The sequence below is a fragment of the Carcharodon carcharias genome, chromosome 18 (genome assembly GCF_017639515.1).
Source record: "Carcharodon carcharias isolate sCarCar2 chromosome 18, sCarCar2.pri, whole genome shotgun sequence".
Taxonomy (NCBI): Eukaryota; Metazoa; Chordata; class Chondrichthyes; order Lamniformes; family Lamnidae; genus Carcharodon; species Carcharodon carcharias.
Genome location: NC_054484.1, coordinates 36,673,437 through 36,690,234, shown reverse-complemented (window position 1 = coordinate 36,690,234; position 16,798 = coordinate 36,673,437). Strand labels below are relative to the sequence as shown.

The 16,798-nt window shown below is 39.3% G+C and overlaps 1 protein-coding gene across 1 annotated transcript in view; it reads left to right on the top strand.

The window, feature by feature from the left end:
• zbtb11 (zinc finger and BTB domain containing 11) overlaps positions 1 to 16,798 on the top strand; it is a 47,230-nt gene that overhangs the window by 3,198 nt on the left and 27,234 nt on the right. The window contains exons 2-6 of the mRNA XM_041211627.1: positions 4,572 to 4,810; positions 7,958 to 8,189; positions 9,015 to 9,928; positions 13,327 to 13,503; positions 15,044 to 15,250. Coding sequence (XP_041067561.1) covers positions 4,572 to 4,810; positions 7,958 to 8,189; positions 9,015 to 9,928; positions 13,327 to 13,503; positions 15,044 to 15,250 — 1,769 coding nt within the window. The remainder of the gene's footprint in view (positions 1 to 4,571; positions 4,811 to 7,957; positions 8,190 to 9,014; positions 9,929 to 13,326; positions 13,504 to 15,043; positions 15,251 to 16,798) is intronic.

Sequence of the window (16,798 nt, the reverse complement as noted above, 5' to 3'; positions counted from 1 at the left end):
CTCTACCTGTTCCACACAGTCGAGCACACCATCCTCCTTCAATGCCACTCCAGTGTCGTCCAGCTGGCTTCAGTTTTAACTACCTAATCATAGCCAGAGAATCACTGCAATGGCTTCTCTTCATCCACTTTAGGGATGGGAGATTTCTGAGTAAATGATTGTGTGGGGGCAGGGGTGATGTGGTGGTTTGGGAAGGAAGCCTGTTAAGTGAGTGGGGGGAGGGGTTGGGAAGCAGGGCATGCGTGCATACGATGGGAGGAGGGGCTAACTACATTGTGTATTTGGAGGCGGAGGGGTGGGGGGGCTTCATTCACCTGGGAATCTGCAAGGCTTGGCTGAAGCTTCCATGAGTATGTAACTTAGTATTTTTGCAAAGTACTGTGAAAACTCATTTCATATTTATGTGATATATGTTGATCTATAATGCACAAACTTTAATTATATACTGAATGTTATAATGCTGCTTCAGTGCTGTTTTGTTTTTTCTGGCATCTGCGGTCATGTTAGTTTTCAAGATTGTATTTATATATTTCATGGGATATGGGCATCGCTATCCCTAATTGCCCTTGAAAAGGTGGTGGTGAGTTAAAATGAGGTCACATTGGAAAATAGTTTGCGAAGGACGCAGTAGCCCTTTGCTTCACTTCACATGTACAAAATCTAGCAAGGTCACGTTCTGTTGTCAGTATGGACTTCATCCTATATTACATGCAATGACTGAGCTGAATGCTGAAATGCTGAGGTCACTTTGGTGGTTTAATACAAATGCATTGGTTGCAGTCTTGATGGTAATAAAAGGTAAACAAAGGTGTTATGACACAGCAATGGTAAATGCTGAGCTGCTCAAATCCCAAAGGGAAACTTGAAACAACTGCCACAACTTGTTTTGCAATTTGTATAAATTACGCAATGCATGCCTTGGATTCAGCACTAATAAGACCACCAAGCCTTATAGGTTTCTTACAAAACTAAATTAAACCTTTATTAATAGAGGAAATGATTTTAAATACTTACACAGATCTACAAATTACTACTATGATAACTTCTAAATCTCTAGTTAATCTGTCTCCCAGTTACACCTCTGTTAAGGCAACAGAAAGACACACAGATTTTAAAAGAGATAGGCAAAGATTCATGATACCCTGAACAATCCAATCCAAAGTGAGTTTCCTTAACTTCAGTTTTTTGTAGATAGAAGCTTGAGGCTTGGATGCTGAAAGCGTTTCACACTTGTTGGGTCTTAGAGTTCCTACCCTTACACGCATCCTTCACTCCTTTATCCATATTTTCCCCTTTGAATGCAAATTCCCATTGTTTTGCTATGTCCCTGAACGTTACCTCCCTGATCATAAAAAAAAATCATAATACCAATATTACCAGTAACCCTTGTGAAAAATAAACACACTGTTTCTGAACTTCACCTGGCTAAGTGACACATTACACCCCTTCCGTTGAAAACAGTCTAGTCTGATTTATTTAAAAATGCAAATATCCTTTTACATCTTACATTCTAAACTTTCCCCATGTTTACCTACTTAACATTTCAAACCTAGCTTCTCTTTTGTTACATCAAAGCCTCCAGACAGACTGGCTGCCTTTAATCCAATTAAGTCAGTCTCTCTCTCTCTGACGCACACGCGCACACAACTATTTTCTAATAAATTCCAGTAGCATTATATCTTCCTGACAAAGGGAAAACTAATGGTTCTACCAATTTGAAGTCTAATAATTCCATCTATTTGAAGTGGCCTAGATGCACTTGCATTCACCACAGATCATAAAAGGTGCTATAATTACTTGATTCCTTGTCACAAAAAAATTTCAGACCTTTTTGTCTTCGGCCACTTTCAACCCTGTGCTCCTGTCCCATTATCTTTGGTGTGCTCCAAGGATCTATTCTTGACAAAAACAAAAATACCTGGAAAAACTCATCAGGTCTGACAGCATCTGCAGAGAGGAATACAGTTAACGTTTCGAGTCCGTATGGTGAAGAGTCATACGGACTTGAACTGTTAACTGTATTCGTCTCCGCAGATGCTGTCAGACCTGCTGAGTTTTTGCAGTATTTTTGTTTTTGTTTTGGATATTCAGCATCCACAGTTTTTTGCTTTTATCTATTCTTCTCACTTTTTTATTTTACTTTTAATCTACCTGCTGCCCCTCAGTGATATCATCAGAAAGTACTGCTCCTTTTTTCACAAGTACACAAATGGCACCCAGCTTTACCTTACCACCATCTTTTTTGATTCCTCCGCTGCCCCTAAATTGTCCAGCTCCTTGTCTGAGATCCAGTACTTGGTGACCAGAAATTTTCTCCAATTAAGCCATTGTCCTTAATCCCAGCTCCAAACTTGATTACATGACCAACTTCATCTCCCTCCCTGGCAACTGTTTTTGGCTGAACCAAATTGGTCACAACTTTGGTGTCCTATTTGACCCTGAGGTGAGCTTCCAACCACATTTCTGTACCATCACTAAATCAACCTATTTCTATCTCCGTAATATTACCCAGTTCCATCCTGCCACGGTTCATCTGCTGAAACCATCATTCGTGCCTTTGTTTCCTCTAGAATTGACTATTCCAATGCACTGTTGATTCTCCTCGCATATACTACCATTTGTAAATGTAAAGCCATTTAAAACACATCTGTCTGTGTTCTAACTCACCAAGTCCCTTTTACCCATCATACCTGTGCCCACTGTTCTACATTGGTTCCCAGTTAAGCAGTTTTTTAAATGAGAATTTTAAAATTCCCATCCTTGTTTTCAAATCCCTCCATGGCCACAGTGCTCCCTATCTCTTTAACTTCCCACAACTGTCAGATATCAGTATTGCTCTATTCTGTCCTCTTGACCATCCCTGATTTTCATCACTGCACCATTGGTGACCATGCCTTCAGTGGCCAAGGCCCTAAGCTCTGGAATTCCCTCCCTAAATGTCTCCACCTGCCTTTCTTCCTTTAAGGCCCTCCTTAAAACCTACCCCTTTGACCAAGGTCATCTGCTCTAATATCACCTTCTGTGGCTTGTCATCAAATCTTTTGTTATAACTCTCCTTTGAAGTGCCTTGGGATGCTACTTATATTAAAAGCACTATGTAAATACAAATTGTTGCCTGCTCACAGCTATCTCTATCAATTAGTTTATAACAGATGCAGACATGAGGTGGGGATAGCCCTTATTAGTGAAAGCTTTGGGAACATAGCTTCAAAGTTACCTGTTCCTCCCAAGGTTGCTACATGTCATGTTTAAAATTTCTTATACAGCATCCTAAAATATTTCCTGAACATTTGTAGAGGAGGAACGGGCAGCAGAAGTAGTCTTCCAACTGGGGATATTTATGTTGCATTCAGATCAGTATTTATCAACCGCGACCAAATTTTGTCAATTTTTGAGGAGAAAACTGCATAGCAGTGTTACGATGACTTTTTGTAAGTGAGTTGAAGCAATTCATCATGGTCAGCTCAGATTTAGCAGATTATGGAGTGACATTGACAGCATTAATCTTGTGTTGGCATAAAAGTTAAGTTTAACAATACTGATTTTTTTATTTCTTAACAGTAGTTTGCCCAGGTTCACTTGATGTATGTAAGTTTTGATGTACCAGAGATTTCAGAAACTCATTCCACAGGACCATCTAGCGGCCAGAGGCTGAAATTACATTGTAACAGTTGATACAGTGACTAGTTTAGCATTGTTGACATAGCAATAAGGTTAGGTACATGCCCCACACAAAATTTATATATAGGTGATCCCAATCTCTTGTCGGCTGTCTGGACAAGACAGTGAGGAAAAGTTATTTTCCAGGGAGCAGGAAACAATTCTGACAAATACAACTTTTGTAGGCTGGTGCTCAATTTCTGATAACATTGCCAGAAGCACAGGACATTCTGACCCATGTTTTGATCAGGATACAGCATGGCAAATGAGAGAAGGGAATGATAAATAATCAATAAAGTAGAATCTCAATGAGTAAAGGATTCACTCAGATAATTGTTTATTTTTAAGTTCATATGTTTCATCCACGGCGCATTATATATTTAAAAAACCTCTTAAGATGTATGCAGAAGATTGTGTAGTGTGTTTAGTTTTTTGGTGTTTTGTGATTTCACTAAAGGACTCCAAGAATAATGTTTGGGAGTTGGGATAGAAAAAGAATATTTTGTGCAATGGTGATTGGGTTATTAAAGTTGTACCGACCCCATACAGTGTTATTTTCAATGTAAAATATTTGAAATCAAATTCCTTTTTCAGTTTTCCATTAGATAAAGAAAACTATGCAGAAGATATCTCATTGTATTTTTGACGGTGAATTGAAAAAAAGAAGTTAAGGCAGCGCTAAACAGTGCAATTTAACACTTTTTACGTCACTTTTTTAAAAACTTATTTCAAACAACTAACCTACCTTTCAAAGACTAGTTGCCAATGAATCATTAATGTTCAATTTTATGACCCCAATTTTGGATTTCTTTTCACTGCACTTTTAATATTTTTATATTGGAAGGGGAGAACTGACTCTGTGCACCTGTGAATCATCCTATCTTTCTGATGACGTTTTGTTTTATTTTCAGGTATTTTTAAGCAAGTAAAAGACTATATCAGAGAATGTATTCAATGCAAGGAGAAGGTCGATCGGAACAAGTCTGTATCTGCCGATACAATGGAAATCCTGGAGCAGCTGGGAATAGATACTCCGATGCTGGAGGATAGCAATGAAACTGATGATGAATTGAGTAATTCTGAGGGAAGATCCAATGTCCCTCCACGGCCTACCAGGAAAAAAAATGCCCCAAAGCAAGAATTGGTATTTGTAAGTAATATTTTGTTATAATCCGTGGATTGATGTGTTAAAGTTTTCTTTAGTAGTTATTACAGTGGAGATAGTCCAGTTACAGTGCAGGAGGGCTAGAGGCAAAATAGCTCCCTACCTACCTGGTACAAAGTACCAGTAAGTAACAGTGAAATGTTAATGTTAGGAAAAAGTGTTATGTCCGCTTTGATTCATTTGCAATGACAGCCACAAAGAACCTAACCCAACTGGTTAACTAAAAAAATGGGAGCTGTAAAAATATCTGAAGAGTTTTTCCCTCAACGCCAGTTTCCGTCCTCCCTTTGTATGATCAGACAAAGTCTAATATGGTTTTATGAAAGGGAAATAATGTTTTACAAATTTCTTCAAGTTTTTTGAGGATGTAACTAGTAGGGTAGATAAAGGGGAACCAGTAATGTGGTATAGCTGGATTTTCAGAAGGCATTCAAAAAGGTGCCACACAAAAAGGTTAATAGGCAAGATAAGGGCACTCATGGAATTGGGAGTAATGTATTAGCATGGATAGAGGATTGGTTAACAGACAGGAAGCAAAGAGTAGGCATAAGTGGTGCATTCTCAAGTTAACAGGCTGTGACTAGTGGAGTGCCACAAGGATTAGTGCTGCAGCCTTAGCTATTTACAATGTACATTAATGATTTGGACAAAGCAGCAGAGAGTAATAGATCTAGTTTTGCTGACAATACAAAGCTAAGTGGAAATATAAGTTGTGAGGGGGCCACAGAGGGTTGCAAAGAGATATAGACAGGTTGGCCACTCACTTAACAAGATGACATGTGGAGTATAATGTGGGGAAATGTGAGATTATTCACTTTGGTCTTGAGAGTTAAAAAAAAATCTGCTTTTTTTAAGGTGTGAAATTTGTAAATGTTGATGTTCAGAGAGACTTGGGTGTGCTTGTACAAGGAACTCAAAGTCAGCATGCAGGTACAGCAAGCATCTGGGAAGGCAAATGGCATGTTGGCCTTTATTGCAAAGGTTGGGAATATAAGAATAAAGAAGTCTTGCTACAATTGTACCTGGCCTTGGTGAGACCACACATGGAATACTGTGTGGGGTTTTGGTCTCTGTATTTAAGGAAGGATATACTTGCATTGGAGGCAGCATAGCAAAGGTTCACTAGTTTGGTTCCTGGGATGAGGGGGTTGTCCTATGATGGTAGGCAGCATAAATTGGGCCTATATTCACTGGAGTTTAGAAGAATGAGAGGCAATCTTATTGAAGCAGACAAGATTCTGAAGGGGTTTCTGCTGGCTTGGGAAGGAAGAACACAGGGGCACAGTTTCAGAGTAAGCTGAGGGTTGTGGATGCTCCATCATTGACTATATGTAAGGCTGGGATAAACAAATTTTTGGTGTCTCAGGGTACCAATGGACATAGGAAGCAGGCAGGGAAGTAGAGTTGAGCTCAAGATCAGCCAAGATTGTATTGCGTGGCAGAGAAGGGTGGATTAGCCTCATGGTGTAATCTGCTCCTAAATCTGTTGTTTTACTCCTATTTTCCTGAAAACAGCATTGCACTGGGATATGTTTTCATTGACATCTAAATAGTTATCCTTCATTTGAAAGCATGACCAGTAATGTTAGGGCAGCATTCACTAAGGGCAGGAAAATTACGGCTAAGCCTGTCCCATTCTCTCTTGTCAAGGTAAGAGGTTGGAAGCTGGGAGGGAGAGATTAGAGTTGCTCTGGGTGGAATGTGTAGCAGGATCATAAACACAATCCTTTTGAATACGTTTACAATGTTGCTATGCATAACGAATAGCATTCTTCACCATGTTGTCCACATTGGAGTCAATGTTCAGCAGTTAGGAGTGGGACCATTTTTCCCTTTCTTTCAACTAATCCCTGGTCTGCATAAAATGCTCAAGTATAACACCCTATTGCTGCCTGAATGAAATGAGTTATTTCTGCAAAGACCAGGAATTTGATCTGGCACATTCCTCATTTATATAACTTACTATATATACTACATGATACTGCTAGCCACCTAGCTTTATGCAAATTAAATTAATGACAAGAAAAAAATATGTTCACAAGTAAAGTTCATTTATTCAAAGTGTAATATTGCAAATAATATAAGGCATTTACAGTCAAGATAGCTTAACAGAGGAAATATTCTTTCGACTTGCCATTCTTGAGGTACTGTTACAAAAGCTTCATCTCATCCGTTAAAAAATTCTTATCACAATGTCTATATATGGCATGCTCAAAATGACCTGATCTTGCTTTGTCCGTGTGCAATTTTTCTAAATTAATGAGTGTATGACCATTGGGTAACCTAACAATACTTCTATTGATTGATATATAACAACTAGGTAAAGACAACTTAATTTTCAGCCATTTTGTTTTTGCCATTTTCTCAGACCTTACCTATGTGCAATGCCAGCAGGCCATCACCTCCATTAAGACCTAATTTAGTTATGACAAGCAGCCTCACATATACTTACTCTCAGGGTTCTGGAGCATGATAAGCATGCAGATGTTATGGGTGAAGCAAACTAGTATTTCAGCATAGAAAGTCAATTCATGAAATTCTCTGCTTCTACTGTTCCTTTTTTTACTTAAGCCAGTAGTCTATACCTTTAAATTTTGTTCACCTGTATCTCCCAGCAATATGCTGAGTTGTCTCATAACCTGTAACAGCAAGGAAACAGGCCATTCGGCCCACCACCTATGCCGGTATTTATGCCCCACACGAACTCCTCCCACTTTGATTTGTCTAATGTTATCAGTATTTCCTTCTATTCCTTTCTCCCTCATGTACTTATCTACTATCCCCATAGCTACATCTATGCTATTTCCCTCAAGCACTCCATGTGGTAGCAAGTTCCACATTCTCCCTTTGAGTAATGAAACTTCTCCTCAATTCTTTATTGGATTTGTTAATGACAAGATTATATTTATCATCCCCTGTTTTGTCCTCCTTCACATGTGGAAACATCTCTACATCTACCTTATCAAATCCATTCATAGTTTTAAAGACCTCAAATGGAGCTAGATAGATGGTAGTTGAAGATGGTATTTTGTGCTTCTTCAATTGGTTGATGACTATTCAGTTATTAATTGACTTAAATTATTGTAACACTTGATTTTGAAATATACAAATACTGTAAATCAATTTATTCAGGTGGATAGCAAGGGCCTTGTGAAACAGGAATCTGAAAAGCACTGTCAATTAGTGTTAGAGCAATTGAACGTTCAGAGGCTATTCAACCAGTTCTGTGATGTCACACTCCTGATTGAGGGAGAGGAGTACAAAGCACATAAGTCCATTCTGGCAGCAAGTAGCGAATATTTTCGAGAACTCTTCATCGAAAAGGGGGCGCTTTCCAGTCATGAAGCTGTTGTCGATCTTTCAGGTATGGAATAATCATATAATTTTGTAGGCGATCATTACGGCTATGAGTTATAGTGTTTGTTGTCAGTACAACACTAAGTGGTTTCATGTTTGCTAAGAAGTGAGGGTAAACTTCACCCAATAGCATGAAACAAGTTAGTAGGTTATACAGGGGTTTTACTCTTGCTGAGTATAACGTGCACACTTTGTCCTAGCAGGAGTACTAGACTAGCAAATCCTGTTTGGCCATGGTCAATGTTAACTATAGCATGTTAATGCTGATGGGTTTACTGAGGCCAGTGACAGAATGTAATTAAGGTTTTTTCTTTCACTCTGATACTGCTCCCTCTTCTTTGACCTACCTTCATTATCTTCCTGTCCTGAAGGCATTAGCATACCCACATGACCCAGCTGCAGGACAATTCCACAGGGCTGATTGCCTTTGTGTGCTGCACCCAGATAGCCCCAATGATGGCTCACCTATTCATTTATAAACTGAACCATCCTCTGCCCATTTTAGTCACCCATGGCTACCTGCCACCAATTGAGAGATGATGGATTTCATATAGTTAGTCCATTTTATATCTAATATATTTAGCTTTTCTTTCTTAACATCCTGAATTGAATGAGGTTATTTTGATAACTTGTTTATATGCACTTTTTTTCCCTCTAGTGGATTCCTGCTCATTAATTTTGTTGTCATCAGGTTTCAACATTTGGCCTTTAGCATACTTCAGTGAACCTACCTCAGTTTGTCTTCCAAGGTCTGAAAGAATCTGATTGTCGTACTGATTTTAAAATGAATTGAGATGTTATGTAAAACACCACACTTTTAATTCTCTTCTAGGTTTTAATAAGACAAGTTTTCTGCCATTGTTGGAATTTGCCTATACATCTGTCTTGGCATTTGATTTCTGCCACATGGCTGATGTTGCCACATTGGCAAGACATCTACTGATGCATGAAGTTCTGGAGATATGTGAGCATGTACACAAGCAACTGGAGGAAAGGAAAATTACAGTATACCAAAAAGGAGATGTGAAAACTCTTAATTCCAGAGTCAACACCCCAGATGTGGAGATGCCTACAGATGTTAATACTTTGGAACATCAGGAGCCTGAAACTAATGAAAGTGCTGCTGATGGCTCCATAACAGTGGTACTTCAGGAGTCTGTACAAATTCCTATACCTGCTGAAGCTCCTCCATCCAGTATGGAAAATGAGACCCTGAATGAAGCAGTAATGCATGAATCAGAAGAGGCACAGACAGCTGAAGAACTGACAGTTCAGCAAAGTCAAGGTACTGTGGATTGTCCTGCAGAAGGCAATAGTGATGAAAGCAGCCAGGCTAATGAAAAAACTGAACCTGTGGAGCCTAGTATAAATGTGCCAGATGTGGAAAGCAAAGAGAGTAATGCCACAGATGTGACAGAAACTCCCACTGCTGATGTACAGATGGACACACCTGTTGTCAATGGAAATGAGAATGAAAATCAAGTCAAAGAGGAGTTTCTAGACACCCTGAGTAGCAATGTGTCTGATGTGCCAAAACGAAAGCGTGGTAGACCACCAAAATTACATGACAAACAGAAAGCTGGGAAAGTTGCTGTTGCTTCTTCTTCCAAAGGCCTCTTAGATGATACTTACAAAAGCAGATTACGACAACGTACGCTGGCTGAAGGTGGATACATTCGGTTACACAAAGGTACTGAGAAGAAGCTACGGGCCAGAAAAACTAACCTAAAATCTGCAACACAGCAGGTATGAAATTTTAAACTGCAGTGTGTTTTGGAAGTTTTGGGCAATGGGTAATGATATGCAGATATAATAATCCTAGTCTATTATCATGTTGCCTGATATTTCTAATTATTACAGAAACTCCTTTGTCTGATTTTTGCAGAATATTGGATTAAGCAATATGAAGACCCTTAATACAAAGCTACAGTAAGTCCTCACTTAAAGTTGTGGTTGCATTTCTGAAAATTGCAACTTTAAGTGAAACAGCTTTAACTGAATGACAGGTTCCATAGGAATCAATGTTAAAGCCAGAGTTGGGTTCCTTCAGACATTTCTTGTTCAGAAAAAAACAATGTACAAATTGAAATACTGTATTATACATGTGCAGCAATGTGTGTTTCGAGCTGGAATAACTTGCAAAATAAATCACTGAATATAGCAAATACTATATACATTCAAATTAGATAACACTAAATCACCCAAACAAGTCCTGAGCAGCACAGCTTCTGTGTCTCACTCACAGCACTCCAGAAACTCAGCCTTTTACTTGCTTTCCTTTCCCACTCTGTGTGTGTCTTTCTGGCTCCTTTTCCACCCTGACTTTCTTTCTCTTCTGCTCCGCACCCACCCCCCACTTCACCTGATCGGCGGCCAGCAGCTTTTCACCCTTGCCCTGCACTCCTGCTCCCAGATCTTGGGCCTCCCAGCAGTCCTCCCCACAGCTTGGGCATCTGGTGACTGCAGCAGTGTCTACAGCATCAGGACACGGTGGCGGCTGGGCCAGAGTTCAACGTGGTGGTTGTGTGTGTGTGTGTGTGTGTGTGTGTGTGTGTGTGTGGGGGTGGGGGGGTGGGGGGGGTGGGGGTGGGTGCGCGTGCATAGTACAGACAACGTAAAACCGAAACTGGCGATGCAAATTAATAAAAATGCTCTAAACCATAAACGACATTAAAGTGAAACAATTTTGTGGGGCGACTTAAAAGTGGGGATTTGGTAAATCTTGTAAACCTATCACATTTGTATCAAATATTCACATTTTTCATGTTCCTGTTCATGGTTTCAGGATCTTTTGCCATCTAGATTGTCAGTTTTGATTTTTTTTGCAAGCATTATAGTTTTTTCTAAATCATTCCCTGGATTGGAGTCTCTCATTTGTCAGACAGTGTAAGGATAGCAGATTTCTTTCCATATCCCCAGGATTCCATGATGGGATTTGAATTCTCATTTTCTGGATAATTAGTTCAGTCACACAATCACTAAAGCCCCGCACCCCCCATTTAAAGAAAGTGAGATATCAGCTAAAACAAGTAAAAAAGATGGTTTCTCCATCAGTACTTCAGTGAGTAGTTGAACCACAGGGGAATCCTAAGTTTACTGATGGTAAGTGGGTGTCACAATTGGCTTGACCTATCATGAACTAAACAAGATACTCACTGCTGATCCAGTTCCTTATGCTGGAAGGGGACATATATGAACTTGAAGTGAGAAGAGGGTTAGCTTCAGTTGTGAAACACACACTGTAAAATAGCCTTGACCATGGGTATTGATAAGCTGTGACATGAATAATAGGCATTCTGACAAATGTGAGACTCCAGTCCTGAGAATAAATTTAGAAAAACTATGATGCTTTTAAACATGGAGGCACTGGAAAGTGCCAGTGCAACTGGAGCTGCAAGAATGTCCATGCCATCATAGCAAGGGAGATTTGGGTGAAATAAAAGAAAAATAAAAACATTAGAAGTGTTTTTATAAAGGTATTGTTTTACCCCCTTCAACTTAGAGGTCAATAATTAAAGTGTGTATTCAGGGTTGATTGAAAGGGCAGAGGAAAACTTGTGCTGTGGGCATATTTATTTGTCAACATTTTTTACCCTTAGTTTGTTTGAAACCTGATCTATATTGTAATGAGCTACTCAGTTTTTCATAGGTCAAGTGGTTTCTAAAATGGGCTCTGTTAAGAGATTACTTAAAAAAGGTTTGCGCTGTGAGCTTTAAATGACCCAGTGTGAGTTTTTGTTCAAAAGCAATAAAACCACTGAAGCACTCTTCAGCTTTTCAATAGTTTTAGTGCAATTTTACATGCAGCTTGGGGTATAAAGAGGCAACACTTTAAATAATGTGCATAATATTAATACTTTGAACAAGTGAAATAATTTAAAGTTGAGGGACCTGTGGAATGGAAACATTTATTTAACCACAAAAATGGAACATACTTCACATATAACTTTCAATAGATATTGATTTTTGGGAACTCTTGTTTCATTTGAGTTGAAGCAAGAATGTAAAATAGTGTGCTGTTGGCTTGATTCAGTGGCAACGCTCTGGCCCTGAGTCAGATGCTTGTAGGTTGAAGCCACGCTCCAAGACTTGAGCACATAATCTAACCTGACATTTTAATAGTACTGAAGGAGTGCTGTATTATCACAGGTGCTGCCTTTCAGGAGGCATTAAACCACCTATGATGTCTAGAAAAATCCTATGACGCTGTTTGAAAAAGAGCAGAGAGTTCTCCTGGCAACTATCTGAGGCTGTTCGCAAACTTCATATTTGATGCCACAATGAGCTTTCAACCACATCCACGCCGTCACCAAGACTCCCTTTTCTGACCTCCATAAAGCTCCCTGCCTCAGCTCTTTGCTGCTGAAGCCCTCATCCATGCCTTTGTTCCTTCCAGACCTAACTATTCCTAGCTTGTCTCCCACACAGTACCCTTTTAAACATCAGGTCATTCTAAACTCTGCTGCTGCATCCTAACTCGCACCAAATGCCATTCACCCATCACCACTGTGCTCACTGACCTATACTGGTTCCCAGTTAAATAATGACACAAGTGACCTACCTATTTAGATGTTGAGTCTTATGAGGATTGGAGAGAAATGTCACAGTTTTCTGTTCTTGGTCATTTTCCATGTGGTTATTCACTCTGGAATAAGGTCAGGAGAGTCCAGATGCAGGTCCTGTTACTAAAGAAAAGACTGGACTCGTCAACCCAAAAAGATGTCTTTCATCATAAAAACTAACTAGCTCTTTTTTAAGCAAAATTTTTTTTTTTAGCTATGATGCTATGTTGGATTCTTTGTGTCATTGAATTTTCCAGTTTCAGCAAAGCTGCTGCAGAGAAACGCCAAAAAAAGAGCAGCCGTCTCTCCCTGCGAGAGGAAATGAACATCAGTTATTCTCTGGCTGCTATTGCATGCATCTTTGAGGAGATTGAGAGCAGCATTCCAGAGACATGGGGGTAGATTGCTCATCTACCATCACCTAGAGATAACATTGGGACTACGTAGAGAATAGAGGGATTTATGTCATCACAAAATAGAATAGTATAGTGCTCTGAAAGCCTATAAAATGATTTGTATAGCTGCTTTACTTAAGCCTTGTACTTCTTAACCCGTAAATAAGTGAAAGTATTATTTCCTCAGGTTGCCCAGAAATTGGTGAAGAGAGGTAGAAAGATGCAACCAAAACGAACCACCGTAGAGGGAGATGATGTAGAGATGGAGCACAAATGTAATGAATGTGGAAAGGCTTTCCCAAAACGTTACACCTTGATGATGCACATTATGACCCACAACAGAACCAAAGAATTTAAATGTCCGGTAAGAATTCTGAGGAATTTTAAAAATTCAAATCCAGTAAATGTCCCTGTATTGTCTTGTGTTGCTAATTGAACCAATTATTTTAGTTTTGTGTAGTGTCTGTAAATTTCCACAGAATCCAAATTTTTGACTCCAGCAAAGTTACCTGTAATAATTTTACCGTCTTCATTCCAATAGAGTTGGTAGTTTGCTAATATACATTATTGTTATCTGCAACACAGGTATTTTTTGCACCTATGATTGAATTTCTTATATCCTGATACTTCAGACCTGTAGTAAGGATGGCGAGGAAGATATATAGGAATTTTTCCCAATATAAAATCAAAAAATAAATTTTTTTGATAGCTTAGCAGTTAAATCTTTTGGCATGATATATGGTACTAGACCTGGGGCAGAATATTATGCACAGCGTGCACCCAACACGCCCAAGCGTAAAATGACGTGCGATGATGTCGGGCATACGTACCAATGTCATTGTACAGTTTCGTGATACACGTGTGCAAGATAAGAATACATTGTGATAGGTTTCAGCTAGTGTTTTAAAGAGAAATTTTCAGTAATATTGTCGTGAGATATTTTTCTATGTTAAAAGTACTAAATAAATGCACATTGTTGTTGTAGTGATGGGAGAATTGATTCAGGCATAGAACTAGGACTAGCAGTATTTTTTTTACCTTACAAACACTTGGCATGTTCAGTGTTGTGCCAGAGTCAGTTGCGCACCAGCTGATAATCAAAAGGCCTATTAAGGCCATTAACAATCTAATTAAATTCAAATTTACGCTGTCGGTCCAACTGAACGGTTGGCGGGCAGGCAAAAAGGCCAAGCGGGCTTTACATTTTTTAGGAAACCTCATCCATGAGCAGGATGAGGTTTCCTAAAGCAAATAAACGTTAAATAAAAACTTTATTTTTGAATTAAAAACATGTCCCAGCTCATGTGACAGAGTCATATGCGGGGACATATTTTATTAAATTTTTATTTTCTTCATTTTTTTTTTACACAGTGCTTCAATCTCCCTGAGGCAGCTTCATGCCTCAGGGAGATTGAAGTGCTCTTTCTCACACATGCGCGAACTACACATTAGGCCCGGCTCTCCCTCCTTCCCCCACCTGCACAGGCAGTGCTTAGTAAAGCCCGCCTGCGTGAAATCGCGGTGCAGAGCTGATCACAGGTGGCAGTTGGCTTCCAGACCACCCCCGCTGAGGACAAAATCCTGCCCCTAATTTGTACTAATTAATTCATCCTAAATTTGTTGTGCATATATGCTAGCATCTCTGGTTGGTTTTGTCTCTGATGCTTTTCCATGATGTACCAACACACTCTTGGTGTCCACAAATAAAGAATGGTTTCTTGAGCTGGATATATAAAGGTACCTGATCCCTCTGGAGATGCACTCTGTTACTGAAAGGTGGAAGTATGGGGAGAAGAAAACAAACCTGTAGAGTAGGATTTATGTAATCTTTGAAGTTTGCACTCCTGTTCCAAGACTTTTTATTATGACAGCAATCTTAGTTAATTATTTCCCTATTGCTTTAGCTCTGTGAGAAAGAGTTTCTCTACAAAGCCTCTCTCCTTTCTCATCTTCTACGGCACAAACGGAACAACGAGCAAATAGATGAGAGTCCTGGAGGAAGGACAAAGCGGCAGTTCATCTGTGATATCTGTGGAAAAACATTGCCCAAGCCATATAACCTACGACTTCATATGCTAAAACACACAGGCGTCAAGCCACATGTGTGCAAGGTGAGAATTCATTGTGACAAGTTTCAGTTAGTGTTTTAAAGAGAACATTTTAGTAATAGTGCCATGAGATTTTTTTTCTATGTTAAAAGTACTAAATAAATACACATTGTTGTAGTGATTGGAGAATTGATTCAGGCATAAAACTAGGACTAGCCATATTTTTTTTTACCTTACAGACGCTTGGCATGTTCATTGTTAGTTCGGTAACAATGCTACTGAAACTCTCACTTTTAGGTTGACATTTGAATTTGACAACCTTACAGCTAATGACTTTTGTTAGCAATTAGCATGACTATCAATTGAGGTTCCTTATGTAGTTACAATGGATCATCTTACCTTGGCTTTTTTTAATTGAATATCCTTCTCAGTAAGTGATGTTTGTTGCTATTCCTTATACCATTGAATGAATTAGTTAAAGTTTTAATTCATAAACACTGATTACTGTTGATGGAGATAGTACAAAACCACAGGAATTTATTGTTCTTCAAAACAGTGACAGAAAGATCATTCCCCTGAGATGAATGATGAGGTAATTCAGACACTAGATGGGTTTAAAATTGAAAAGGAGATGGTGTTGGATAGGTTATCTGTACTTAAAGTTGGTAAAGCACCAGGACCAGATGAGGTGCATTTGAGGATACTGAGACAAATGAGAGTGGAAATTACAGAGGCACCGGCCATAATTTTCCAGTCTTCCTTGGACTCAGGGATGGTCCCAGAGGATTGGAGAATTGCAAATGTTACACCCTTGTTCAAAAAAGTCTGTAAAGAGAAGCCCAGCAACCACAGGAAGAAAGCCAACATCAATTTTTTAAGTGAAAAAAATCATGTTTAACGAACTTGCTCAAGTTTGTTAAGTAACAGATAGGGCTGATGAGGGCAATGCTGTTGATGTGGTGTACATGAACTTCCAAGAGCCATTTGATACAGTGCTGCACAACAGACCTGTGAGCAAAGTTATAGCTCGTAGAGTAAAAGGGACAGTAGCAACATGGATACAGAGTGACAAAAAACAGAGGGTAGTGGTTAATGGATTTTTTTTGTGTTGGAGGAAGGTTTGTAGTGGAGTTCCCCACGGATTGGTGTTGGGACCATTGCTTTTCCTGATATATAGTAATGACCTAGACCTTGGTGTACAGGGCACAATTTCAAAGTTTGCAGATGATACAAAACTTGGAAACATTGTGAACTATGGGGAGGATAGTGTAGAACTTCAAAAGGATATAGACAAGTTGGTGGAATGGGTAGACAGGTGGCAGATGAAGTTTAATACAGAGAAACATGAAGTGATTCATGTTGGTAGGATGAACATGGAGAGACAATATAAAATAGGAGGTACAACTCTTAAAAGGGGTGCAGGAGCAGAGGGACCTGGGTGTATATGTGTATAAGTCATTGAAGGTGGCAGGACAGGTTGAGAGCGCAGTTAATAAAGCATACAGTATCCCAAGCTTTATTAATAGGGGCATAGAGTACCAGAGCAAGGAGGTTATACTGAATTTGTATAAGTCATTAGTTCGGCCTCAGCATTCAGCCTGGGCACCGCAC